Source organism: Schistocerca piceifrons, chromosome 5 (assembly GCF_021461385.2).
Source record: "Schistocerca piceifrons isolate TAMUIC-IGC-003096 chromosome 5, iqSchPice1.1, whole genome shotgun sequence".
Classification (NCBI taxonomy): domain Eukaryota; kingdom Metazoa; phylum Arthropoda; class Insecta; order Orthoptera; family Acrididae; genus Schistocerca; species Schistocerca piceifrons.
Window position 1 is genome coordinate 663,949,145 of NC_060142.1, and position 27,635 is coordinate 663,976,779.

The 27,635-nt window shown below is 46.2% G+C and overlaps 1 protein-coding gene across 1 annotated transcript in view; it reads left to right on the forward strand.

Annotated features, from left to right (window-relative positions):
* Positions 1-27,635, forward strand: part of LOC124799185 (mucin-5AC-like) — a 72,571-nt gene that overhangs the window by 14,306 nt on the left and 30,630 nt on the right. The window contains exons 2-3 of the mRNA XM_047262721.1: positions 365-472; positions 19,735-20,735. Of these exons, the coding sequence (XP_047118677.1) occupies positions 365-472; positions 19,735-20,735 (1,109 nt within the window). The remainder of the gene's footprint in view (positions 1-364; positions 473-19,734; positions 20,736-27,635) is intronic.

A 27,635-nucleotide genomic window follows, 5' to 3' on the forward strand; every position in this document is an offset into this window, starting at 1 on the left:
TGATAGTTTCAACATTGCTATAAATACTCTTTATTATTAAATGACAAACAGGAGGATAACTGTGTGGAACAAAATGGTTCCATAGGTTACCCGGTCGTTTGTGTATCGTCGCTCTGTTTCTAGACGGTTTACTGCTACGCCGTGCGATGTATGCGACTGCTGGACGGGCAGGGGACGAGCCACACGCTTACGAGAGTGTTTGTTTGCCGTTGCAGGTCGGGCGCATGGCGGCAGCGCACGCGGTGCTGCTGCGGTTGCTGGTGGCGTGGGCGCTGCTGGCGGCAGCTGCGTGGGCGGCGGAAGACAGAGGGGGCGATGGTGGCGGCGGCGGAGGCGGCGGGGGCGGCGGCAGCGGAGGCAGCGCGGACGCGGAGGAGCGGTGGAGCGCGCCGGAGCAGGAGGCGCAGCGGCGCGGCTGGGTGCCGCTGGGGGCGGCCTACCAGCCGGGGGCCGGGCTCCCGCCGCAGCACAGGTGACTCAGCGCCGCAGAAAGGCAACCTTCCAAAAGACTGCCACGTCTATTAATGTGGCGTGCCCCAACAACTAAATTGTACAGGAAGTAAAAATAAAATCTTCTTCCTGCCTATCCTCTATACATACAGTCATAAAAATAAGTATTCATACAGTAATATTCTTCTCGGGTGTGCAGCCGGATCATAACGTAATCTTGATACAATATTTCCGCGGTCCAACTGGCCGCCATCTTCAGGTGAGAGTGCTGGTACACGATCTCGCCGGAACTAATCAGTTCCGGCGAGATTGTGTTCCAGCACTGTCACCTGAACTAGTCAGTTCCGGCGAGATCGTATACCAGCACTCTCACCTGAAGATGGCGGCCAGTTGGACCGCGGAAATGTTGTGTCAAGATTACGTTATGATCCGGCTGCATACCCGAGAAGAATATTATTAATTATTACGCCGGGAAAGCCTTCGTAATCATATTTATACAGTAGGTGGTGACAAACTACGATAGTGTGAAACATCCTGGTAGATTAAAACTGTGTGCCGGACCGAGACTCGAACTCGGGACCTTTGCCTTTCGCGGGCAAGTGCTCTATCAACTGAGCTACCCAAGCACGACTCACGCGCCATCCTCACAGCTTTACTTCTGCCAGTACCTCGTCCCCTACCTTCCAGACTTAACAGAAGCTCTCCTGCGAGAGCCCTGATGAGATGCATGGCTGTTGAGGTGGAATATTGGTTGGCGGGCAACCTCAGGGGAACCTGCTACACCACAGTTGTATAAGGCTTACTCAGGCACGTGGGGCTCTGTATGAGTGGGCCCTTATTTAGCTGCTCGTGGGACCGAAATGGAACCCTCGAAATCTTCTTCTTCTACCCCCCAGCAGGAAGGGTGTACCGTCTGGGAGTTCTCACACCCATTCATCAAAAAGAATAATAATCAAATTGTTGTCAGTAATGGGGCTCAAGGAGTCATGAATAACAATGTCTTTGTAGTGATCAGGAGGAAGGAGGGGACGTTTGAAAAAGTGTCCCCCTTCTATATATATATATAAAGGCTTAGAAGGGCTGGCTCGTACCCTCACGTCTATTAAGCGGTTGCGCAATGGTTCCTTGCTTGTTGAGACTAACAGGGCAAAGCAAGTGAAACTCTTGAAGAAGTCACAGAAATTGGGTGAGTAGGACTTCATCGTTGAGTTGCATAACTCCAGCAAAGGTGTGGTAACCTGCCGTGATATTATGGCTATAGACGTTGCCGAACTCAGACAAGAATGGGCACCACAGGGGATCATAGATGTGGAACAAAGGACACGCAAGAACAATGGAGAGACTGAGAAGACTGCCACTATTATTGTAATCTCCAATTCTCCAACGCTACCAGAATACATCATGGCAGGTTTCCTCCGACTTAGGATTTGGCCCTGTGTACCTAACCCTACGCAATGCTTCAAATACCAGCGTTTTGCCCATACAACGCTGAGTTGAAGAGGCGAAGCGACTTGTGGGAAGTGTGGAAAGGCAGCCCATGAAACTAGGACGGACTGTCCATCTCCAGCAATCTGTATTAACTGCTCTGGAAGCCACGCAGCCTGGAGCCAAGCCTGCCCTGTTTTTGCAGAGGAACGCAAAATTCAGGAAAAAAAAGTGACCACGCAGATCCCCTAAGCAGAAGCCAAAAAGGACTATCAGGCGATGAAACCCCCTGTCTTTGCCTTTTCTTATTCTTCGTTGGTGCAGAAACCTGTTACTAAGGTCGACGCTTCGATTCAGACGACGTCCAGTGTTCCTCTAGCATCTGAACTTGAACCTGTATGTGCCAAAGTAAAGTGAAAGACATAGCGATCCAGACACCTACGACGGAAGAGTCCTGCAATCTTCCTCAGTGCACAGCCCGAAGGCACCCCAGCAGCAGAGTGCCCCTCAACGCCAAGTTTCTTCAAAGAAAAGTGGCTCTCACCGCCCCCTTTCCCCTTTATCCTTGCTGAGAATGGGAGCAGGGAAAGGATCCCAACATTCGGGTCGAAAGCTGACCTGGGCGCCATCAGACGTCATTCTGGCATGTCTGACTGATGATGAGGGCAAAATGGATTTTGATGTCTCATCACCAGACTCAGTCAGCCCTAAAACCCCACCTCGCTCTATAAGCGCCTCACCACCTTGGCGCAAAGACAGGGGTAAATCAAGACAACATTGATAAAATAGCTCCCATACTTCATTGGAATGTAAATGGATACAGGACTCATCTGGCGGAACTGAGACTCCTTGTACAGGACAAACCCCTCTGCCTCTGCCTTCAAGAGACTCATTTTAAAGAGACTGACACACGTATATTTGGCGGCTACCACCTTTATAGAAACGACGACCTTACTGGTGACAGGGAAAAAGGTGAGGTTGCAGTGTTTGTAAAGGATACTATTCACTCCTCACCTATTCCCTTAACAACAACACTACCAGCAGTTGCTGATCGGATAGTGGTCCATGTTGACATAACAGTGTGCGCTGTGTATTTACCACCCCATGAGCCTCTTGATAGTGGGGTGCTCACTCATTTTCTTCATTAACTACCTCGACCCTTTCTCCTTTTGGGGGGGACTTCAATGCACACAGTGCACTATGGGATTCTAACACCACATGCCCCAAGGGTCAGGTACTTGGGGATATGTTACAAACAACAGATCTTACACTGCTGAACACGGGTCAAGCCACACATTCTAGTACCGCTACGGGTTCGTCTACAGCCTAAACCTCTCCTTCTGCTCGCCCGCTCTTCGGGACACTGCTCAGTGGGCAGTGGACGATGACCTTCATGGTAGTCACCATTTCCCTATCTGGATCCATCCGCATGATGGAGCAGATCCTAAAAGAAATCCGCCGAGATGGTTATACAAGAAGGCTAACTGGATGCTTTACAGGCAGTTAGCTGTTTTCGAGCAATGTGACGGCATCCTGGACTGAGTGGATCACATTACAGCTGTGATTCACCATACCGCTGATGCATCCATCCCAAAGACTGTGGATGTGCCCAGGAGGCGACCTGTCCCCTGGTGAAAAGATGAGTGTCATTTTGCAATCAGGCACAGGAGGGCAGATTCAGTCGATGCCCTACAGATGAGAATCTTGCTAACTTTCGAATGGCGCGTGCAAAGGAGAGGAGAATAATTCGGGAGAGTAAGCAGAGGAGTCGGCAAGAGCTCCTGAGCTCCATCAAGAAGTCCACATCCGCAAGAAAAGTATTGGAAACCATCAGGAGGATCTCAAGGCATAACTCTCGACCGCCAATTGCGGCTGTACGAATACAGGGGTCTCTTATAACCTCGATGAGGGGTATAGCTCACAAGGGAACCTCCCCATCGCACCCCCCTCAGATTTAGTTATAAGTTGGCACAGTGGATAGGTCTTGAAAAACTGAACACAGATCAATTGAGAAAACAGGAAGAAGTTGTGTGGAAGTATGAAAAAAATAAGCAAAATATACAAACTGAGTAGTTCATGCGCAAGATAGGCAAATTCAAGGAGAGTGTAAGTTTAGGAGCGCCGTGGTCCCGTGGTTAAAGCGAGCAGCTGCGGAGCGTGAGGTCCTTGGTTCAAGTCTTCCCTCGAGTGAAAAGTGTAATTTTTTATTTTTAGACAATTATTATCTGTCCTTCCGTCCATTCGATGCGATCACTTTTTGGGAGTGATTATCACATACACAAGAAAACCTAAATCGGGCAAGGTAGAAGAATCTTTTTACCCATTCGCCAAGTGTACAAGTTAGGTGGGTCGACAACATATTCCTGTCATGTGGCGCACTTGTCACCAGTGTCGTATAGAATATATCAGACGTGTTTTCCTGTGGAGGAATCGGTTGACCTATGACCTTGCGATCAAATGTATTCGTTTCTCATTGGAGAGGCACGTCCTTTCGTCTACTAATCGCATGGTTTTGCGGTGCGGTCGCAAAACACAGACACTAAACTCATTACAGTGAACAGAGACGTCAATAAACGAACTGACAGATAATAACTGTCTGAAAATAAAAAATTAAACTTTTCACTCGAGGGAAGACTTGAACTAAGGACCTCACGTTCCGCAGCTGCTCACGCTGACCACGGGACCACGGCGCTCCTGCCCTCAGATTATCCTTGATGTTGCCTATTTTGCGCATGGACTACTCAGTTTGTATGTTTTCCTTATTTTTTTCATACTTCCACACAACTTCTTCCTGTTTTCTCGATTGATCTGTGTTCAGTTTTTCAAGGCCTATCCACTGTGCCAACTTATAACTAAATCTGAGTGGGGTGTGATGGGGAGGTTCCCTTGTCAGACAATGGCTGAATCATATAAATCCATCACAGGAGATTCTAGCCAGGATCCTTCGTTCCGTCGCTAACGGGAGGCAGAATCGAAGCCTTTCTCATTGTGGGAGCTCGATTCTGCATTGTCATGTGCTTGTGATACGAATTTGAAACAAACTGATAACCTACAGCATGTTGCAACAGTTGGACCGACGGTCGAAGGAAGTCCTCCTTCTGCTCTTCAATAAAATTTCGATTACGGGCGACTTTCCCAACTCGTGGAAAGAATCTATTTCAATCCCAATTTTAAAACCAGGGAAGGATTGGACGGACCGCGGTGGTTATCGTAGTATTAGCCTGACAAGCTGCGTGGGAAAGACACTGGAGCGTATGACCAATCGGCGCCTGGTGTGGGTTCTGTAAACCAAGTACCTACTCAGTCGCTCCCATTGTGGGTTCAGGAGGTATCGCTCCACTCTCGATAACCTGATCCTGCTCGAAGCTGCAATTCAACAAGCTTTCCTTCGTAAGCAACACCTTATCGGTTCTACACAGGGTTGTGATGTTGCATTGAAGATGACAGTGATTAGGAAATATCGAGCCATAACCAGACATGCTAAACTGAGAGTGCTCAAATCCCTGGTTTTCCCAGTTTCGCCTTATGGCATTGAAACATGGAGAATAACTGAAGCGGACCGTAAAAGGAACGATGCCTTTGAGATTTGACCGTGTAGGAGGTTGCTGCGACTATCATGGATGGACAAACGGACCAACAGATCAACCCTTCAAGAACTCATGGCGGAGAAGAGGTCGTCCAGTATTCGTTTCCAGCGGATCCTGCAGTTGATTGAACACGTAAATCGACGACAGGAGGGTAACTTGGAAAAGATGATCATCCAAGGAAAAGTCTAAGGGAAAAGATTATAGAAAAGATCACCGAGACGAGAGACAGACCAGATAAAGGAGAAGAGGCATCAGACAAGGGACCAGGTACTCCGAGATGCAGAAGACCGAGAAAATAGAGACAGATTGTTAAGAGGATTGTGTGATCGGTCACCAAATTTCAACTAAGAAAGACGGAGTGTTAATGATAATGTTCCTGCTGCCACATAGGATATCGACAACAGACTCTTAGATGGCACCGATGTCAGTGTAATTGGTGCGCTATACCCAAATTCATATCAGGAACACATTCTAAAAACGTAAGAACTGAAATGATGCAGTGTAGGTTCCAAAGACACTCTTTTATTAAAGAACACAAATACTGAACTTCAATAGCGTTGAAGTCCGTAACAGTGCTAACTACAATTACGCAGTGCAGTCTCTATTCTGCCGTAAACATTGTCGAGGAGTGTCAGTTCCTCTTCAGTTCGATGCACTGTGTGGCCGGAGCTGTAGCGGCTACTGTGGACACACTCGAAGACTCTCGCTGCTGGATAACTCTCCGCCGGACGACACACCCGTGGCTAGAGCGCAGTCCGTGACTCATATAATAGCGCAGAGTGATACGACATTAGCTCCATGCTATTGGGTACTAGTGCGGAGTGATACTGCCCGCTGGTATGGAGTAATGCTACAGCTACGTACTACTGGCTGCTTGCGTAGTGGGATATTACAGTTTCGTACTGTTGGCTGCTAGCACGGAATTATGCTACAGCTCCGTACTATTGGCTCCATGTGACGAGTGACATGCAAGGTAGTCGATTAGAGAGGGCCGCTGGAATACATACCAGCTTCGCCTAGCGTATATGCAGTACCGGTCACCATCCATAGTTGAAGGATAGTCTATGTGTCAGGGGTTGCGACTCAGCGTCACTTGCGTTGTACGTTTTAAAGCTAAGGCATTTCTGCACATGCGCTGTGTGAGTATTGTTAAAGTCTGTGGAAACTGCTTCAACACACACCATTTTATGGCAATACAAACGCTCAACATTTAAAATACGTACTCAAGCTTGAAATGAGTAACAGAAACAGTAGTTTCGAATATATGAAATGTATTCGCAGTTGCGAATACGAACAACCAGCAGCTGTATAAGGGAATGACTGCAATGAAAATTTATGCCGTACCTGGATTCGAACCCGAATTTCCCGCTTTATACGAGCGCTCTCTTTAACCGCTTTCGTTACCCGTGCACAACTCACGGCCAGACCCAAACTTCATATGACATCACTCGTGCGTCACAACTTGTAATCGTACATAATCATCATCAGTATTCTGCCAAAAGGCAGGTTTTCACATGGTAGTTCTCCAGGCTGTCCGGTCTTCTGCCATCCTCTTCAGGTCTGCATAATTTCCGCTTCCCTTTATGTCGTCTATCATCTTGTATCTCCTTCTTCCTTTCAGTCTTCTCTCACAAACCAATCCTTCCAAAGCATCTGCTAGCAAGCACTCCCTTCTCAATGAATGTCCCAACCAGTTCTTTTTCCATTCTCTTACAAGCTTCAGCACACATCTTCTCTCACCAACCCTTTCCAATAAATATTCTTTCATTACTCACTCTTTCCATCCAGCTTATTATCTCCATTCTCCTCCACATCCACATCTCAAATGCTTCTAATCTTTTTTCATCCTCTCGTCTCAGCGTCCATGTTTCTGCCCCATATAGTGCCACACTCCAGACAAAACATTTTGCAAGCCTTTTCCTTAGTCCTTTATCTAATTTTCCACATAAGAGTCTCCTCTTTCTGTTGAATGCCTCCTTCGCTACGGCAATTCGAGTTTTCACCTTCTGGTGACATCTTAAGTCTTTAGTTATCGTGCTTCCAAGATATTTCAATGCACTTACTTGGCTAATGGTAGAGTGTCCTATTTTAATATTGGACAGTCTGCGTCTTGTACTGATGACCGTACTCTTTGTTTTTGCTGTGTTTATTTGCATCCCATATTCCACACAAGCTTCATTCAGATCTTTCAACATGTCATTCACTGTCCGCTCACTTTCTACCAGTAATACCATGTCATCAGCAAATCTTATACATTCTATTCTCTTTCCACCAGTACATATTCCTCTTTTCTCAGCTAAGCCTTTCGTAATAATCTCTTCAAGGTATACGTTAAACGACAGTGGGGAAAGGCAACAACCTCGTCTAACACCTCGTTCAGTTGTGCTTCCTTCTGACATTTCGTTTCGTATCCTTATCCTTACTTTCTGTTGTAAATATATATTCTGTATCAGTCGTCTCTCTTTCCAATCTACTCTTACATATGACGTCACTCCTGCGTCACAACCTTTAATCGTACACACATTATGAAATTCCCGTACAGGGAAGGACATTTTAGCTGAAAGTTGCTACCTGGTGTCGGTTGGTAAATACGACATTGCAGTGCCTGTGTTGTTACGAAGAACGATGGAGTGTTCCTTCGGACACGCATGCATGCCCTTCACCGCACGGTAATTACGTAACGTGTGAACGAGTACAGGCTGTGACGCTGGAACGGCGACATACTGAGGTTCGGGGGTGGCCGTGAGTCGTGCACGGATAGCCAAAGGGGTTGAGGCGACTGCTCGAGTAAAGCGGGAACGGGTTCGAGTTCTGCTCCGGCACAAATCTTCATTGCAGTCATTCCCTTATACAGCTGCTGGTTGTTCGTGTTCGCAACTGCGTGAAATTTCGTGTATTTAAGAACGACTACTGTCGCCTCAGTGCATGTTCCTTCGGAAATGCACGCGTGTTCGAATGAATATTACATCGTTCTTCTTCACAACACAGACACTGTCGTAGTAATTTCGAAAATAAATATCTAGACGTTTTAAGTTTATTACTTTAATCGCAAAAAGTTTTTGGAACTGTCGTGCTATATTTTTCTGAGAGACATTGTGCGTCACAAAGAGGTTTACTGTCGTCAGTACAAAAAAATGGGTCCGAAAAGAGTCGGAAAACATATTACTTCCTTCTACACACGTCTCCTGAAACAAACAAGACGAGAAATTCAGAGACATTAGAGGTCATACCGAAGTTTACCGGCAGTTATTCTCCCCACAGACCATTCGAGAATGTAACAGAGAATAGAGAGGGAGGGGGGGGGGGAGAGGGGGAAGTACGGTATGCAGATGTAGATATCCTATGCTTTGTATTATAAGTGTTTTGTATTAACAAGATGTGTAGGAAAGACGAATGGAAACCTTGTTGAGTGATTTCTGGTTAAGTACAGTGCGTGTGTTAGGGTAACTGTGAACGCTACTCTAATTCCAACTGCGCTAGAGTACTGCTCCAGCTACAGTCTGGAGCCGAGCGACCGCTACGGTCGCAGGTTCGAATCCTGCCTCGGGCATGGATGTGTGTGATGTCCTTAGGTTAGTTAGGTTTAATTAGTTTTAAGTTCTAGGCGACTGATGACCTCAGAAGTTAAGTCGCATAGTGCTCAGAGTGATTTGAACCATTTTACTACTCCAGCATTCGGGGGCCCGGTATAGGAAGATATAGTTGTCAACATCGTTAAAGGTTACGTGAAAGTATTGTAGAGATGTTTAGCAAGATTAAATGAAAACTGTCGAAAGAATCGCGACGTTGTTCCACGAATTCAAGTGTTGTTGAATTTGTAGAAGACTGTTCAAAGTACAGAGGTTGGACAAAGATATTGAAACAGCGCGAGAGATGCTTGCTTGAACATAAATGCCAAGCCTGCTGGTTGCGCTGTTGTATTTGGCCACGAACGGTACCTGTACACAATGCCCTCAATGCTCTGCAAATTTCAGTCGTGGCCAGAACAGCCTTCTGTGTAGTTGTGAGTGCACTATGTCGGAGCTAAGTGTCTTCGAATCTGGGTCGTATGGTCGGTGCTTCCGTAACCAAGGTGGTCGAAGTGTTTGGTATTTCAGGAGGCACCATATTGAAGATCTATAGCACATACAGGGTAAGCGGAGAAACGTCATTCGCTAGATCAAACGCGGACGAAAGAGTGTGTTGAGTGGTCGGGACACGGCCATTGAAGAGGATTGTGACCAAAACCAAGAGGACGGCAGATGCAGTAAGTCACTGCAGAACTGAATGTCGCACTCACGAACCCTACCAACACCAGCTCCACAAGCAGGGAATTGCGGCACGAGTTGGAATTCCAAAACACACGTCACGAAGCTATAATACCTGGACTGTCAAGCAGTGGAAGAAAGTCATTTGGTCTGATGACCCTTGTTTCACGCTGGTTTCAACTTCTGGCCGAGTTTATGTCCGAAGAGTGAAACATGAGGGGGGGGGGGGGGCGTGTCAGTAATGATTTGGGCAGCCATATAGTCATACTACATGGGTCTCACGGTTATTCCCTGCACCATGCGTCAATTCGTTGCAGATCTTCCTGCATTTCAGTACAATTTTCCATTGTTACAACCTCTCGATATACTACAGCATCATCCACAAAAAGCCTCAGTGAACTTCCGATGTTATCCACAAGGTCATTTATGTATATTGTGAATAGCAACGGTCCTAAGACACTCCCCTGGGGCACACCTGAAATCACTCTTACTTCGGAAGACTTCTCTCGATTGAGAATGACATGCTGCGTTCTGTTATCTAGGAACTCTTCAATCCAATCACACATTTGGTCTGATAGTCCATATGCTCTTACTTTGCTCATTAAACGACGGTGGGGAATTGTATCGAACGCCTTGCGGAAGTCAAGAAACACGGCATCTACCTGGGAATCCGTGTCTATGGCCCTCTGAGTCTCGTGGATGAATAGCGTGAACTGGGTTTCACACGGTCGTCTTTTTCGAAACCCATGCTGATTCCTAAAGAGTAGATTTCTAGTCTCCAGAAAAATCACTGTACTCGAACATAATACGTGTTCCAAAATTCTACAACTGATCGACGTTTGGGATATAGGTCTGTAGTTCTGCACATCTGTTCGACGTCCCTTCTTGAAAACGGGGATGACCTGTGCCTTTTTCCAATCCTTTGGAACGCTACGCTCTTCTAGAGACCTACGGTACACCGCTACAACAATCGAACTGGTATCCCATCAGGTCCAGCGGCTTCTAGGCGATAACATCTCGATCGGCGAAGGATTCCAGTCCACGAAGGGAGGCGTTTTCACAACGAACAATGGCTAGGATAAACCAACCACTACCAGAATTTCTAGTAGCGACATCCAGAGTAAAATTAACCTTGCAGCCTCGGAAGAATATAGGTCCATTTAAGATTACTGCTTGAGCTGTTCCATTGCCTCCAAGTTTATTTTCGAGGCTTATAATATGTTTCTAGACTGGCATGCAGGAGGATCTGCAACGAATTGACGCATGGTGCAGGGAATGGCAATTGAATCTCAATGTAGACAAGTCTAATGTTTTGCGAATACACAGAAAGAAAGATCCTTTATCATTTAGCTACAATATAGCAGGTCAGCAACTGGAAGCAGTTAATTGCGTAAATTATCTGGGAGTAGGCATTAGGAGTGATTTAAAATGGAATGATCATAAAAAGTTGATCGCCGGTAAAGCAGATGCCAGACTGAGATTCATTGGAAGAATCCTAAGGAAATGCAATCCGAAAACAAACGAAGTAGGTTACAGTACACTTGTTCGCCCACTGCTTGAATATTTCTCAGCAGGGTGGGATCCGTACCACATAGAAAACAAAGGAAGTAGGTTACAGTGCACTTGTTTGCCCACTGCTTGAATATTGCTCAGCAGTGTGGAATCCGTACCAGATAGGGTTGATAGAAGAGGTGGAGAAGATACAACGGAGAGCAGCGCGCTTCGTTACAGGATCATTTAGTAATCGCGAAAGCGTTACGGAGATGATAGATAAACTCCAGTGGAAGATTTTGCAGGAGAAACGCTCAGTAGCTCGGTACAGGCTTTTGTTGAAGTTTCGAGAACATACCATCAACGAGGAGTCAAGCAGTATATTGCTCCGTCCTGCGTATATCTCACGAAGAGACCATGAGGATAAAATCAGAGAGAATAGAGCCCACACAGAGGCATACCGACAATCCTTCTTTCCACGAACAATACGAGACTGGAATAGAAGGGAGAACCGATAGAGGTAGTCAAAGTACCCTCCGCCACACACCGTCAGGTGGCTTGCGGGGTTTGGATGTAGATGTAGATGAAGATTCTGTATTCTGTAAGGCTGCATTACTACCAAGGACTATCAGTGCCGGATTAGCTGCGTAGCAAGAGTTAGCAAATGCTACGGGCCTCACGCATGGGTGTAAAAGAAAAAGGATCCATCAAGTCAGTACACCTCAGTAGACCAGGCTTGAAAATGAACCTGTAAGGTTAGAAACTAGTCGCCTAGTAAATACTACAACAGTTGGCAGAATCATTAATAAACGCTTTAAGGAATTTAAAGTTTCTGTTCCCTGTCAATGAATTGTTGAAACTGAAGTCCAATGGAAGGACGGAGGTGTTCAAATCTACAATGAGTAGCAACATTTAGCTCATTTCTAAAAGTGAGCGTTGGCCACACCGTACATTTGTTGATTAGTTGACACCAGCGAGAATCTTACGGGGGAATTCCTTAATGTTTTCCGAGCTAGTAGTAACAACCTGTCCAATTAGAACAGGGTTCTATATATTACCAATACAAAGCAATTAATGGAATCTATATTAATTTTAGTAAGACTACTATTATAGGCTTTCATTCCTTCTACAGAGTATTTACTTCTATTACAGCCCTTTTGATACGAGCCGTCTGGAATGAGGGTTTGCTGTCTAGTTGGTGGACTGTTGTATAATGTGTACAACTTGACCAAAGCTCACTAAATTTCTTTAAACAGGAATGTCATTGACATTAAATACCGTAGTGGGCCAAACTATGACAATGCTACTAACGTGAGTGGGAAGTACAGCGGCTTAGAAGCACGAACAAGGAGATAAATAAATACCCAGAATACATCTCTTGTTTTGAGCATTCATTAAATTTGGTTGCAAATGCGCTGCAGAATGCTGTGCAGAAACATCCCTTTTCTTCGGTCTTATTGAAAGCCTCTGTATTTTTTTCCGCTTCTACCTATCGAAGGGGTCTTTTTTTGAAGGCTTTGAAAGAAACTAGTTCAGAAACACCGAATTTGAAAAGATTGTCGGACAATGGGTGGTCGGCCCGAGAAGATGTTTCGAAGGCATTTGTATGTAGCTTACCGCTGTCAAACATGTTTTGAATGACATATCTAGTAACACTGTCAAAGGCTGACTACTTTTGAAGATGGTTTAGTTCGAAACGGGAATAATGACAACCAGTTGTAACGAAATCCACCCATTATAAATCGTTACATGAGTACGTCCACCAATGTGGTTCACATTTTCAAATACTGAGGCAAAAGTCAAAGTGCTGACCGGCTGTGCAGAATAAAGCCACAGATTTCGAGACGACGCCACCGAAATACGAAGTAAGATCATTTAAGCGCCTTTACTGCACTCGATGAAGATGGAGGAAATCAAACATCTTGACTACATTTCGAAATTCAGGTGCTTATTGTCATAACTGGTAATGTGCTGTCTGCATTAGCTGAACGTATGGAAGAATACCATGAAGTGACAAGCGTATTTGAAATACTTCGGCAATTTTAACAGCAGAAGAGATGTTGAAAGCAACTCCAATTATTATCGCCAGAGCCTAACTTGGTTTGGAAGAAAGCCTAGGTGACGAACACGTGCAGCTGAGCTGCTCAAAACAGGTATGAATGCTGCTATTCACAGCAAAAAGCACAAGCCCCTGGAACTGCAGTTTTACAAAGTTTTAATGAAAAAATCGTTAGAATCGTGTTTCCCAAGTGTAGAAGTACACTACTGGCCATTAAAATTGCTACATCACGAAGATGACGTGCTACAGACGCGAAATTAAACCGAAAGGAAGAAGATGCTGTTATATGCAAATGATTAGCTTTTCAGAGCATTCACACAAGGTTGGCGCCGGTGGCGACACCTACGACGTGATGACATGAGGAAAGTTTCCAACCGATTTCTCATACACAAACAGCAGTTGACCGGCGTTGCCTGGTGAAAGGTTGTTGTGATGCCTCGTGTAAGGAGGAGAAATGCGTACCATCACGTTTCCGACTTTGGTAAAGGTCGGATTGTAGCCTGCCGCGATTGCGGTTTATGGTATCGCGACATTGCTGCTCGCGTTGGTCGAGATCCAATGACTGTTAGCAGAATATGGAATAGGTGGGTTCAGGAGGGTAATACGGAACGCCGTGCTAGATCCCAACGGCGTCGTATCACTAGCAGTCGAGATGACACGCATCTTATTCTCATGGCTGTAACGGATCGTGCAGCCACGTCTCGATCCCTGAGTCAGCATATGGGGACGTTCGCAAGACAAGAACCATCTGCACGAACAGTTCGACGACGTGTGCAGCAGCACGGACTATCAGCTCCGAGACCGTGGCTCCGGTTACCCTCGACGTTGCATCACAGAGAGGAGCGCCTGCGATGGTATACTCAATGACGAACCTGGGTGCACGAATGGCAAAACGACATTTTTTTCGGATGAATCCAGGTTCTGTTTACGGCATGATGATGGTCGCATCCGTGTTTGGCGACATCGCGGTGAACGCACATTGGAAGCGTGCATTCGTCATCGCCATACTGGCGTATCATCCGCCGTGATGGTATGGGGTGCCATTGGTTACACGTCTCGGTCACCTCTTGTTCGCATTGGCGGCACTTTGAACAGTGGACGTTACATTTCAGATGTGTTACGACCCGTGGCTCTACCCTTCATTCGATGCCTGTGAAACCTTACATTTCAGCAGGATAGTGCACGACCGCATGTTGCAGGTCTTGTGCGGGCCTTTCTGGATACAGAAAATGTTCGACTACTGCCCTGGCCAGCACACTCTCCAGATCTCTTATCAATTGAAAACGTCTGGTGAATGGTGGCCGAGCAACTGGCTCGTCACAATACGCCAGTCACTACTCTTGGTGAACTGTGGTATCGTGTTGAAGCTGCATGGGCAGCTGTACCTGTACACGCCATCCAAGCTTTGTTTGACTCAATGCCCAGGCGTATCAAGGCCGTTATTACGGCCAGAGGTGGTTGTTCTGGGTACTGATTTCTCAGAATCTATGCACCCAAATTGCGTCAAAATGTAATCGCATATCAGTTCTAGTATAATATATTTGTCCAATGAATACCCGTTTATCATCTGCATTTCTTATTGGTGTAGGAATTTTAATGGCCAGTAGTGTATTTTTACGCTTTTAATTGTCTTTGATGAGCACCAGCCGCAACGGGGAACTTTGTTTTTCAACATTAAAGTGCATTAAAAATAAGTTAAGAAACATCGTGAGGCAACGTGTGTCAAACGACCTCACATTAATGAATTTGGAGTGTGTGATTTGGCTGAGATATATTGATTTGACTAGTGTTGTCTCTAAATTTGCCCTTATAAAATCGTAAATCTTTTTTTATTTTATATCCTAAACTTTGAGGCGTAAAGCAAACCTAGGGCCTCTTCTTAGCTTTTGCCATGCACCACAACCTGGCTGCATCCGGCAATGATGGTTGTGTGGCTACTCTCACTGATCAGGTGCGTTCCACGGTGCAGTATTTGTTCCCAAATAGTGATGCTGTGTTCCAAGACGACAAGGCCCCTGTTCACACAGCAGGACTGGTTTCGTGAGCACCAGGATGAATTGTCGCATCTCCTCTGGTCCCAAGTCACCAGATCTCAACATTATTGAGCCTTTGTCTTGTGCTTTGGAGAGAAGGGTGCGCGATTGCTATCCATCTCCATCACTATTTGCAGGAAAAATCGTATAAGATTCCCTTGAAAACCATGCAGGAGCCGTATTTATCCTTTCCGAGACCACTAGACGCTGTTTTGAATCCCAACGGTTTTCCCACACTGTGTTAGGCATGGTAGCGTGTTGGGGTTTTCGTGTTTCAGTATTTTTCTCCACCCCAGTAGCTGCGCAATATTTCTAGTGTTTCCACCGAGAAAAGATGGAATGATTAGATGTTTATGAGTGTATTCGGTCAGTAACTATACCACCATTCCATACGCGAATACAATAGGACAATGAAAACATAATACTTCTCACAGACACAATATTTTCTCCACTGTACGAGGGATAGTCATAAAGTTGTAATTATGACATTAAAAAAACTCGAGATCCGACCAAGAAACTTGGTAACGGTGCCCATTAGCTGCGCAATATTTCTAGTGTTTCCACCGAGAAAAGATGGAATGATTAGATGTGTATGAGGGTATTCGGTCAGTAACCATACCACCATTCCATACGCGAACACACTAGGACAATGAGAACATAATCCTACTCACAGACACCATCTTTTGTCCACTGTACGAGGGATAGTCGTAAAGTTGTAATTATCACATTAAAAAAATCGAGATCCGACCCAGAAACTTGGTGACGGTGCTAGTCGTCCTCTACATATCTGTTCTTCAATTCAGTACAATTTTACCAGCGATCGATGACTTGGTGAAGATCTCTGTTGTACAAGTCTGCATTTGGCTGCTAAGAAAACGTTCCATCTTGAAAATCACCTGCTGATCGTTTTGGAAATCCCTGCCACGCAATCTGACGAAATAGGAAGTGGTCACTACGTCTCAGGTGAGGATAATACAGGGGGGGGGGGGGGGAGGGCGGGAGTTGGGGATAGACAAAATTTGTCAGTCTAAAAAGCAGAACGTGTAACCAGTACCTGTGCAAATGGACGTGGAACGTTGTGGTGGAGCAGTAACACCATGTTGAATAGCTTTCCATGACGCTTCGTCTTGGCAGTCCCTCATAACTCGTCAGGAGAATTCGGTTGTGTTCTCCTGTGATGGTTTGCTCCTGGCGAAACTGTTAGCACCGCACCATGGCAACCCCACATAAACAGCATCACTTTGCCCGATAGTGGTTGGGAATTCTCCTTCTCGGTGGCATTAAAACCATAAACTTTCCACTGCTCGCTTCGGTCCTTTGTCCCGAGGTCGTGGCGCTACAGGTAGCCTCTCGTATATCACAGAGAATAGGCAGCTAAAGACATCATCCGGATTGGCCTGACCGCAGCTGCAACATTCCCGCTGCTGCCTTGGGCGTTTTCACTAGGTGTGAGCAATAGCAGAATCCAGCAGGCGGCGGTCTGTGTCACGTTCAGAATGTGGAAGACGTTGATAAATGATCCACACCTGATTTTCGCTGCTTTTACTGTTGCCTCGATTGTGATACACGGGTCTTGGAGCCCCAAGGCCTCCACTGCTCTTGCGGTTTCCGTTTCTGCACGGAGAGACGGTCCTTCGGAGTTTCTTTGATCACACTGAAAGCGTCTGCGCCGTGTCACGTTGTGGCCAATTGTTGCGGCACACTACCGCCAACCCAGCACGGATTGTCGCAGCGTTGTTTCCCTTAAAGTGCTCAAGCGCACAACTATCCAGTTTATCAATGGGCTGCCTCCTTTTCTTTCGACTCATCTAGTTGTGTCCTACGGTACTACGGTGCGGAGATTTCTGTGTGTACCAGAACTACAGACACTACCTTGAATCTACATCTACGTCTACATCTACATCTTCATGGATACCCCACAAATCACACAAAATTGCCTGGTAGAGGGTTCATCAAACGACCTTCACAGTAGTCCTCTATTATTCCACTCTCGAACAGCGCGCGGAAAAACGAACATCTATATCTTTCCGTGCGAGCTCTGATTTCCCTTATTTTGTTATGATGATCTTTTCCCCCCAATGCAGGCTGGTGTCAACAAAATATTTCCGCATTCGGTTGAGGAAGTTGGTGATTGAAATTTCGTGAGAAGAACCCGTCGTAACAAGAAACGCCTTTGTGTTAATGATGTCCACTCCAAGTCCTCTATCATGTCTCTCTCTCTCTCCTGTTTCTCGATAACACAAAACGCGCTGCTCTTCTTTGAACTTTCTCGATGTACTCCGTTAATCCTATCTGGTTAGGACCCCACACCGCGCAGCAATACTCCGAAAGAGGACGAAAAAGAGTAGTGAAGGCATCTCTTCTGTGTATCTGTTACATTTCGTAAATGTTCTGCTAATAAAATGCAGTCTGTGATTAGTCTTCCCCACAACATTTTCTGTGTGTTCTTTCAAATGTAAGTTGTTCGTAATTGTAATTCTTAGATATGTAGTTGAATTTACGTTTTTAGGTTTGATTGATTTATCGTGTAACCGAAATTTAACAGATTCCTTTAAGCACTCATGTGGATGACCTCATACTTTTCGTTACTTTAGGTCCACTACCAATTCCGCATCATACAAATATCTCTTCTAAATCGTCATGCAATTTGTTTTGATCTTCTGGTGCCTTTACTAGACGAGAAACTACAGCATCATCTGCAAACAACCTAAGACGGTTGCTCAGATTGTCCCCTTAATCGTTCATCTAGATTAGGAACAGAAGAGGACCTATAGCGCTACCCTGAGAAGCGCTAGAAATCACTTTTGTTTTAGTCGATGACTTTCTGTCACTTACTACGAACTGTTAGCTCTCTGACAGGAAATAACGAATCCAGTTGCACAACTGAGGTGATATTCAATAACAAGCAATTTTATTACAAGCTGCTTGTGAGGTACCGTGTCAAAAGCCTTCTGGAAATCTAGAAATACGGAATCAATTTGAAATCGCTTGCAATAGCACTGGACAATTCATGTGAGTAAAGAGCCAGTTGTGTTTTACAAGAACGATGTTTTCTAAATCCGTGCTGACTGTGTATGTCAATAAACCGTTCCCTTCGAGGTAATTTATAATGTTCGAACGCAATGTATGTTCCAAAATCTTGCTGCAAATGGACGTAATTTAGTGGATTACTCATGTTACCTTTCTTGAATACTGGTGTGACCTGTGCAACGTTCCAGTCTTTGGGTGCGGATCTGTCGTCGAGCGAGCGGCTGTATATGATTGTTAAGTATGGAGTTAATGCATTAGCATTCTCTGAAAGGACTGGTATGCAGTCTGGACTAGAAAACCTGCTTAAATTAAGTGATTTAGTTGCTTCACTACTCCGAGGATATCTGCTTCTAAGTTACCCATGTAGGCAGCTGTTCTTGATTCGAATTCTGGAATATTTACTTCTTCTTTGGTGAAGGAATTTCGGAAGGCTGTGTTTAGTAGTTCTGCTTTAGCACCACTATCATCTGTAGTATTTCCATTGCTATCGCGCATAGAAAGCACGGATTATGTATTGCCGCTAGCATACTTTGCACACGCCCAGAGTCTCTTTGGATTTTCTGTCAGGTTTCGAGTAAAAGTTTCATTGTGGAAACTTTTATAAGCATCCCGTATTGAAGTTCGCGCTAAATTTCGAGTTTCTGTAAGAGATTGCTAATACTGGGGATTTTGCTTTCGTTTAAATTTGGCACGCTTTTTCGTTGTTGTTTCTGCAACAGAGTTCCGACCTTAAAAAAGGATGTTCCATAAAAACACGGGAGAACTGCCGGATATCAGTAACGTCCTGCCACGATATTTCGGCGCAGAGTCTTCTGGCCATCTTCAGGTGAGTGCCACTGTAGTAGTACTCACCTGAAGATGGCCAGAAGACTCTGCGCCGAAATATCGTGGCAGGACGTTACTGATTTCCGGCAGTTCTCCCGTGTTTTTATGGAACAATCAGTACGCCAGGTAAGCTTTAAACATCACATTAAAAAAGTTTGTTTATTTTTTCAAGGTGACAACTCTATACTTATCCCTGTACAGTCTCTTATGCAGTACAATTGTTGACGCATTAGTGCAAAGGAAGGCCGCGCTGGATTAGCCGTGCGGTCTGAGGCGCTGCAGTCATAGACTGTGCGGCTGGTCCCGGCGGAGGTTTGAGTCCTCTCTCGGGCGTGGGTGTGTGTGTTTTTCCTTAGGATAATTTACGTTAAGTAGTGTGTAAGCTTAGGGACTGATGACCTTAGCAGTTCAGTCCCATAAGATTTCATACACATTTGAACATTTTGCAAAGGAAGGTAACGAATTTTCCAGTGCTGGTATAATAACATAAAAGCTGCCGATTAACGTCAAGCTTCGACCAGGCAGTAAGAAATCCGCAGTGCAGTATCGCTGTGATGCGACAACAGGTGTTGGGCGTCGTGTTGCAGGTTCGTCCCGGCGGTGAGCAGCCAGGAGGAGGCGCTCCTGAGGACGGCGCCACTGCAGTTCCTGCCGCCACCCCCGCCTCCGCCCCCACGGCAGCAACAGCAGCAGCAGCTGCACGAGGAGGAAGAGGTGCAGCTGCTGTACGTGCCCGTGCAGACGCTGCAGGAACATGGCCGCCTGCCCCAGCCCCCCCAGCCTCCCCAGCCACAGCAGCAGCAGAGGCTGCCGGACCCTCAGCAGCAACAGCTGTTCTCCAGGGGCCAGCAGCAGCCCGGGCCCAGGCTCAGACAGCCAGAATTGCAGCAGCAGCAGCAGCAGCAGCAGCAACAGCAACAACAGCAGCAGTACCTGAGGCCTCAGCAGCCGACCCCCGCCCCACAGCAGCAGTACGTCAAGCCCCAGCAGCCGGCCCCCCAGCAGCGACCACTCGAGACCCCGCAGAGACAGCAGTACTCGAGAGCCCAACAGGCAGCTGCCCCACAGCTGCAAGCGGAGGCTCAGCAGCAGTACGTGAGGCCCCAGCAGACCGGATCCGGGCGGCAGCCGACCGACGGCCAACAGCAGTACGTGAGGTTCCAGCAAGGGAACGGCGGACAGCAGACCGCCGAGCCCCAACAACATTACGTCAGATCCCAACAGGCGGGATCTGCGCGTCAGCAGACTGACACCCAACAGCAGTACTCGAGGTCCCAGCAGCCCGGATCTGGACGACAGCAGGCAGACACCCAGCAACAATACGTGAGGTCGCAGCAGCTGGGACCGAGGCAGCAGCAAACCGATCTCCAGCAGCAGTATCTCAAGTCCCAACTGGCGGGCTCCAAACACCAGCAGTCTGACTTCCAGCAGCAGTACGTGAAGCCTCAGCAGGCGGTCTCTAGGCAGCAGCAGCACCAGCAGCAGCAGCAGCAGCAGCAGCAGCTCAACAACCAGCAGCAGTTCTTGCAGACAGAGCAGCGACAGCAGGCGCACAGGTTCGAGCAAGCCCCACGCACGCGCCAAGAAGGTGAGCCTGCCCTCGACACATGAAGTAATATTGTCAGTCTATTGCAAAACTTCAGAATGTTTTAACCTCAGAATCCATTCAGTTGCCCCTCCACAGTCTTCACCAAATTCTTACATGGGTGGTTCAAATGGTTCAAATGGCTCTGAGCACTATGGGGCTTAAAATCTGAGGTCATGTCCCCTAGAACTTAGAACTACTTAAACCTAATTAACCTAAGGACATCACACACATCCATGCCCAAGGCAGGATTCGAACCTGCGACTGTAGTGGTAGCGCGGTTCCAGACTGAAGCGCCTAGAACCGCTCGTCCACTCAGGCCGGCTACACGGATGAGCCAAAACATTATAACCACCTCTTTGCCTGTGTGTGGGCGGCGCGGGATTACCCGAGCGGTCTGGGGCGCTGCAGTCATGGACTGTGAGGCTGATCCCGGTGGAGGTTCGAGTCCTCACTCGGGCATGGGCGTGTGTGTTTGTCCGTAGGATAATTTAGGTTAAGTATTGTGTAGGCTTAGGGACTGATGACATTAGCAGTTAAGTCCCATAAGATTTCACACACATTTGAACATTTTGCCTGTGTGTGGAACGAAATACATCAATGATTCTGCGTATCAGGGATCCGAGAGTTTGTTGGTAGGTTTGTGGAGGCATGTGGCATTAGATGTTTACGCAAAAGTCATGTAGTTCGCGTAAATAACGGGCCGTTGATTTGCGTACGCGGTGATGGTGCCCTATAACGACCCATATGGGTTCCACAGGATTTACATCAGGCGAATTTGGTCGCCGAGACATCAACGTGAGTTCACTATAATGCTTCTCAAACTACTGTAGTACAGTTCTAGCTCAGAGACGCGGACAGTTATACTGCTGAAAGATGACGTGGCTGTCGAGGAAGACATAAGCATGAAGAGATGCAGGTGATTTGCAGGTGTCAGCGTGTCTTCGATTACTACCACAGGTCTCTTGCAAGCGCAGGAGAATGTCTCCCGTAGCGTAATTCTGCTCCTACCAGCCTCCAGCCGTGGCGCGCTGCACGTTTCGAGCCGCCTCTCACCTCATTGACGGCGTTTGTGGACACAACCGGCGGCCTGGTGTCACAAAAATGTGGTTCACCCGAACAGCCGACACGTTTCCAATAATCGACGGTCGAATCCCGATGGTCCTGTGCCAACTGCAATCGTAACTGATTTTGTCGTTGGGTCAACATGTGAACACATAATGAGACTTTCACTCTGCAGCGGAATGTGCGCTGATATCAAACTTCTGACAGATTAAAACTGTGTGCCGGACCGAGACTCAAACTCCGGACCTTTCCCTTTCGCGGGCAAGTGCTCTACCAACTGAGCTACCCAAGCACAACTCAAGCCCCGTCCTCACAGCTTCACTTCGGCTTCCCGCGAAAGGCAGTTCGGGTCTCGGTCCGGCACACAGTTCTAATCTGCCAGGAAGTTTCATGTGAGCACATAGTTGTGATTTGCTGCGGAGCTCCTCGTTCAACAATGTGCGAGGAACGGTGTGCTCCGAAGCACTTGTGCGTGCACCAGCATTGCGCTCTTTGAGCGGTGGTGTCGCAGATCATCATCTATCCTAATTTACAAACCAGACAAGCCTCAGAAGCCCAAGTTCTGTGCACAGTCGTGTACGTCCAACCATTTAGCTACTAGTGGTAGTTTCACTGTCCTTCTACCTCTTCCTCGGTATTAGCAAGTGAACTTTCGACCAACTTCGCCGTTTTCGAGATATTCGTTCACAGGCTCTTCGTAAAAATAATCTGCCGTTTGTCAAAGTCGCTTATCTCAATGGATTTCCCCATTTGCAGCCCATATCTTTGCTAGGGTAATCCCCCGTTCGTGTCTGCTCCGCCTACATACTTTTGTTACCATCCAACGTCGCGGTGGCAGTGGTCATAATGTTTTGGCTTACCACTGTGTGTTTGTCTCTTCTTTTGAGTCATAGTGCTATGAACCAGAAACTCCACTGAACAATTGAATTAGACACGTATTATTTGCTTCTCCACATGGAGTAATCTGTATGAGATGTTAAAGTGATCTCTCCAGTCCTTCTGCTGGAAGAACTGGGGTTAAGGACTCTTTCTTGAGATATTGTCTTCGTTGTTGTTGTGGTGTTCAGTCCTGAGACTGGTTTGATGCAGCCCTCCATGCTACTCTATCCTGCGCAAGCTTCTTCAAGTAACTACTGCAACTTACATCCTTCTGAATCTGCTTAGTGTATTCATCTCTCGGTCTCCCTCTGCGATTTTTACCCTCCACACCGCCCTCCAATACGAAATTGGTGATCCCTTGATGCCTCAGAATATATCCTACCAACCGATCCCTTCTTCTAGGCAAGTTGTGCCACAAAATTCCTCTTCTCCCCAATTCTATGAAGTACCACCTCATTAGTTACGCGATCTACCCATCTTATCTTCAGCATTCTTCTGTAGCACCATATTTCGAAAGCTTCTATTCTCTTAAAGGCTTTCTCACACTTAAATCGATACTCGATATTAACAAATTTCACTTCTTCAGAAACGCTTTCCTTTGCATAGCCAGTCTACATTTTATAACCTCTCTACTTTGACCATCATCAGTCATTTTGCTCCCCAAATAGCAAAACTCATCTACTACCGTAAGTGTCTCATTTCCTAATCTAATTCTCTCAGCATCACCTGATTTAATTCGACTACATTCCATTAAACTCGTTTTGCTTTTGTTCATGTTCATCTTATATCCTCCTTTCAAGACACTATCCATTCCGTTCAACTGCTCTTCCAGGTCCATTGCTGTCTCTGACAGAAATACAATGTCATCGACAAACCTCAAAGTTTTTATTTCTTCTCCATGGATTTTAATTCCTACTCCGAATTTTTCTTTTGCTTCCTGTACTGCTCGCTCAATATACAGATTGAATAACATTGGAGTCAGGCTATAACCCTGTCTCACCCCATTTCCAACTACTGCTTCCCTTTCATGGCCCTCGACTCTTACAACTGCCATCTGGTTTCTGTATGTTGCATTAATTTCAGTAAATCGTTCGAAGTGCCTTCGTAATACTTAGAGTTGTAGAGCAGCCGTTTTGTTCGACACAATCAGCAATTATAAAAAACTCCTCCCGAACAGGCCATGAAGGCCCAACGGTACCGACAGGCCGCCGTGTCATCCTCAGCCCACAGGCGTCACTGGATGCGGATATGGTGGGGCATGTGGTCAGCACACCGCTCTCCCGGCCGTATGTAAGTTTCAGAGACCAGAGCCGCTACTTCTCAATCAAGTAGCTCCACAGTTCGCCTCACAAGAGCTGAGAGCACCCCGCTTGCCAACAGCGCTCGGCAGACCGGATGGTCACCCATCCAAGTGCTAGCCCAGCCCGACAGCGCTTAACTTCGGTGATCTGACGGGAAGGCCGTAGGCATTAGCAATAATAGTTCTGAATAGTATTTCGGAAATGCTTTAGGCGCGTAATACGCAACATGTTGTTCTTGTGGTCTTCAGTCCGAAAACTGCGCCTTGATGCTCCAAGCTACTCTATACTGTGCAAGCCTCTTCATCTCCGAATAACTGCTGCAGCTTACATCCTTCTGTAGCTGCTTACTGTATTTATCTGTTGGTTTCCCGCTATAATTTTTATTTCTCAGATATCCCTCCAATGCTAACTGGTGATCCATTGATGTCTCAGATCGTTTCCCAATAACAAATCCCTCCTTTTAGCCAAGTTGTGGCATACATTTCTTTCCTTCTCAGTTCTGTTCAGTACCACCTCATTAGCTAGGCGACCTACCCATGTAATTTTCATCATTCTTCTGTAGCACCACGTTCCAAAAGCTTCTAGTCTCTCCTTGTCTGAACTGTTTACCGCACACGTTTCATTACTATACAAGGCTACACTCTAGCCAAATACCTTCAGAAACGATTTCCTAACAATAAAATGTATATTCGATGTTAAAAAATTTCTGTTTTTCGAAAATTCTTTTTTTACCATCGCCAGTTTACATTTTTTATGTCTTTTCTGCTTTGGTCATCAGCAGTTATTTTGCTGCCCAAATAGCAAAACTCATCTAGTGCTTTAAGTGTTTCGTTTCTTAATCTAATTTCCTTATCATCACTTGATTTAATTCGACTACATTCCATTATCCTTGTGTTGCCTTTGTTGATGTTAATCTTATATCCTCCCTTCAAGACATTGTCCATTCCGTTCAGCTGCTCTCCCAAGTCCCTTCCTGTATCTGACAGACTTACTATGCCATCGACAAAATTCAAATTTTTTATTTCTTCTACGTGAACTTCAATTCCTTTTCCATATTTTTCTTTGGCTTCCTTTACTGCCTGCTCAGTGTTCAGACTGAATAACATTGGAGACAATCTACAACTCTGTCCACTTCCTTCTCAACCATCGTTTCCCTTTCATGGCCCTCAACTCTTATAAGTGACGCCTCGTTCCTATATAATTTGTAAGAAGCCTTTCGCTCCCTGTATTTTACCCCTGCTGTTTTCAGAATTTCAAAGAAGTTATTCCAGCCAACATCGTCAAAAGCTTTCTCTAAGTCTAAAAATGCTATAAACGTAGGTTTAACTTCCCTTAACCTGGCTTCTAAGAGATGCTGCAGACTCAGTATTGCCTCGTGTGTTCCTACATTTCTCAGGAATCCAATCTGATGTTGCCCGAGATCGGCTTCTACCAGTTTTTCAATACTTATGTAAAACATTTGTGTTAGTATTTTGCAACCATGATTTATTAAACTGGTAGGTCGCATTAACCGTCCCTCTATTGACCGACCATGTGTAGCAGACATGGAACTCCGTTCCACAAATTGACGTTCGCCACCTGTACAACACAATGCTTGCACATTTGCATGCTTGCATTCGACATTCTGACGGAAACAGCGGTTATTAACGTACCAACATTTCGCATTTGCAATGGCTTATTTCGCGCTTACATTAACCTGTGATCTTGCAATGTCAATCACTTCCATGTATTATCTAAACAAACGTATTCCCGAAATTTCATTACTCTGCATTAATTGTTACGTCGTTAGGGACGGAGTACAAGCTTCTCAAAGGAAGCATCCTAACATTAACTTTAAACGACCCCAAGGAAACAGGTAAATATGGACGTCCATACTGGGATTTGAGCCGTTGTACTCTCGAATGCAAATCCAGAGTGTTATCACTGCATCATCTCACGCGGTCAGAACTATTCCAGAGTGGTTCAGGTAACTCAGGGGTGCTTTCGAAGGAGCTGGGCATATCTGGTTGCAGTACCACTGAGGAGGTCTGGATATTAAGTGGGGATGGTACAGCTTAAACCCCTTTCCAAACATTCAGTGTACTTCAAACACATCACGATATATGAATGCAACACTGCACTAGAATCTTCGTTAAGAGCCATTTCCTGTCAGTATTATATTTTCATGATTAATAAGCAGTGTTAGAGGAATATTGGTACTGTAGTTGGATACTGTAGATTATGAATTGTCAGCAGCTTCATCAGGTTTCTTGGTTTGCACTTACTCTGATATTGCTGGACGTTATTAGAAAGGTCTCTCAGTTAACTTGTTTTCTTTTATAACATGAAGATGGTTCTATGTACTTACTCGAACCGGTTGTTTTAATAAAAAATCAAGCACAGCTGTGTAATTACATATCACGAAGTTCTCGAAATATGTCTGAGTTGTCCAACACCATTTACACAAAAATTCAGTATAAGGTATCGAGGTTGAAAAAAGCGTTCATGGATCGTAACTCATCTAGTGGCTTGTCAAGTCGGTACCACGGGGTATCGCCGCTGTAGTCAAGATAGCGATGCCGCATCTGATAGAAATGTTAAGTTGTGTACGTCACTGGTTGTCTTATGAGCCACCGTTTGAACTCAAGATCAGTAACACGCTACTTAACAATTCTGTATTGTAAAAAAATACGTTGCCACAAAAAAAAAAAAAAAAAAAAAATAAATTAGTACTCCTGAACGACATCGATTTTGATCCGATGACGGCATATGCCACCTAGGGGACAGTAGATGTACTGATAATGGTTTCAACAACGTCAGCCAACAGTTAGCGTGGTGGCATAGCTACCAGAACAGCACACTTGTCTACCCTTTAAAAGGGAATGCTGGCAGCCAGAAGGCTCTCACCCCTGACCGTCGCCTCTTCTGGACCCCCCATCTCTGGCCGATCCAAGCCAAGGCACACTCCTGACTCCGTCTCCTCAAGCTCCTTTCAGGCTGTACATGGGGTCTGGACCCCTCCACCATCTTCCACACCTACAAATCCCTCATCCACCCTATCCTCTGCTACGCCTACCCTGCCTGGATCTCCGCCCCTCCTACCTTTTACAAGTCCCTTCAAATCCTCAAATGCCATGCTCTTCACCTCGCCTATCGCATCCGTCTCCCCTCCCCCACGGGGATTCTGCACGACCTTATCCCGTTCCCCTACCTCCTCCTTTTCCTCGAACGGATATGGATCCTCTACACCTCCTGTAAACTAGATCGCCCTCACCCGCTGGTCTCTCCCATCCTCTCCCACCTCCGTCCGCTGCCACGCCTTTATTTCCACATCCCACCTGCTCTCCATCTCTCCACTCTCCTTACCTCTCCCAAGGTGGCTTCCACCAGCTCCCCCTCCCTGATGATGCCTTCCTCCCCTCCATCTACCCCTCCTATCAACTTTGATCCTCCCCTCCCATTTCCTGTGTTTTTTCCTCAGGGTACCCTCTCTCCTTTACCTCCCGCCTCCCTTCCTCCCCCCTCCTCCCCCGGGCTTCCCCTATCCCCCATACCTTCACTCCTCACCCCATCTCCTCTGCCATTGGCATCTCTGCTCTCCCCTCTCCCTCCCCCACCACCTTCTTCCCCTCTTGGCAGGTCCCCGGACTCGCACATGTTAAGTGGACATTCGCGCGTC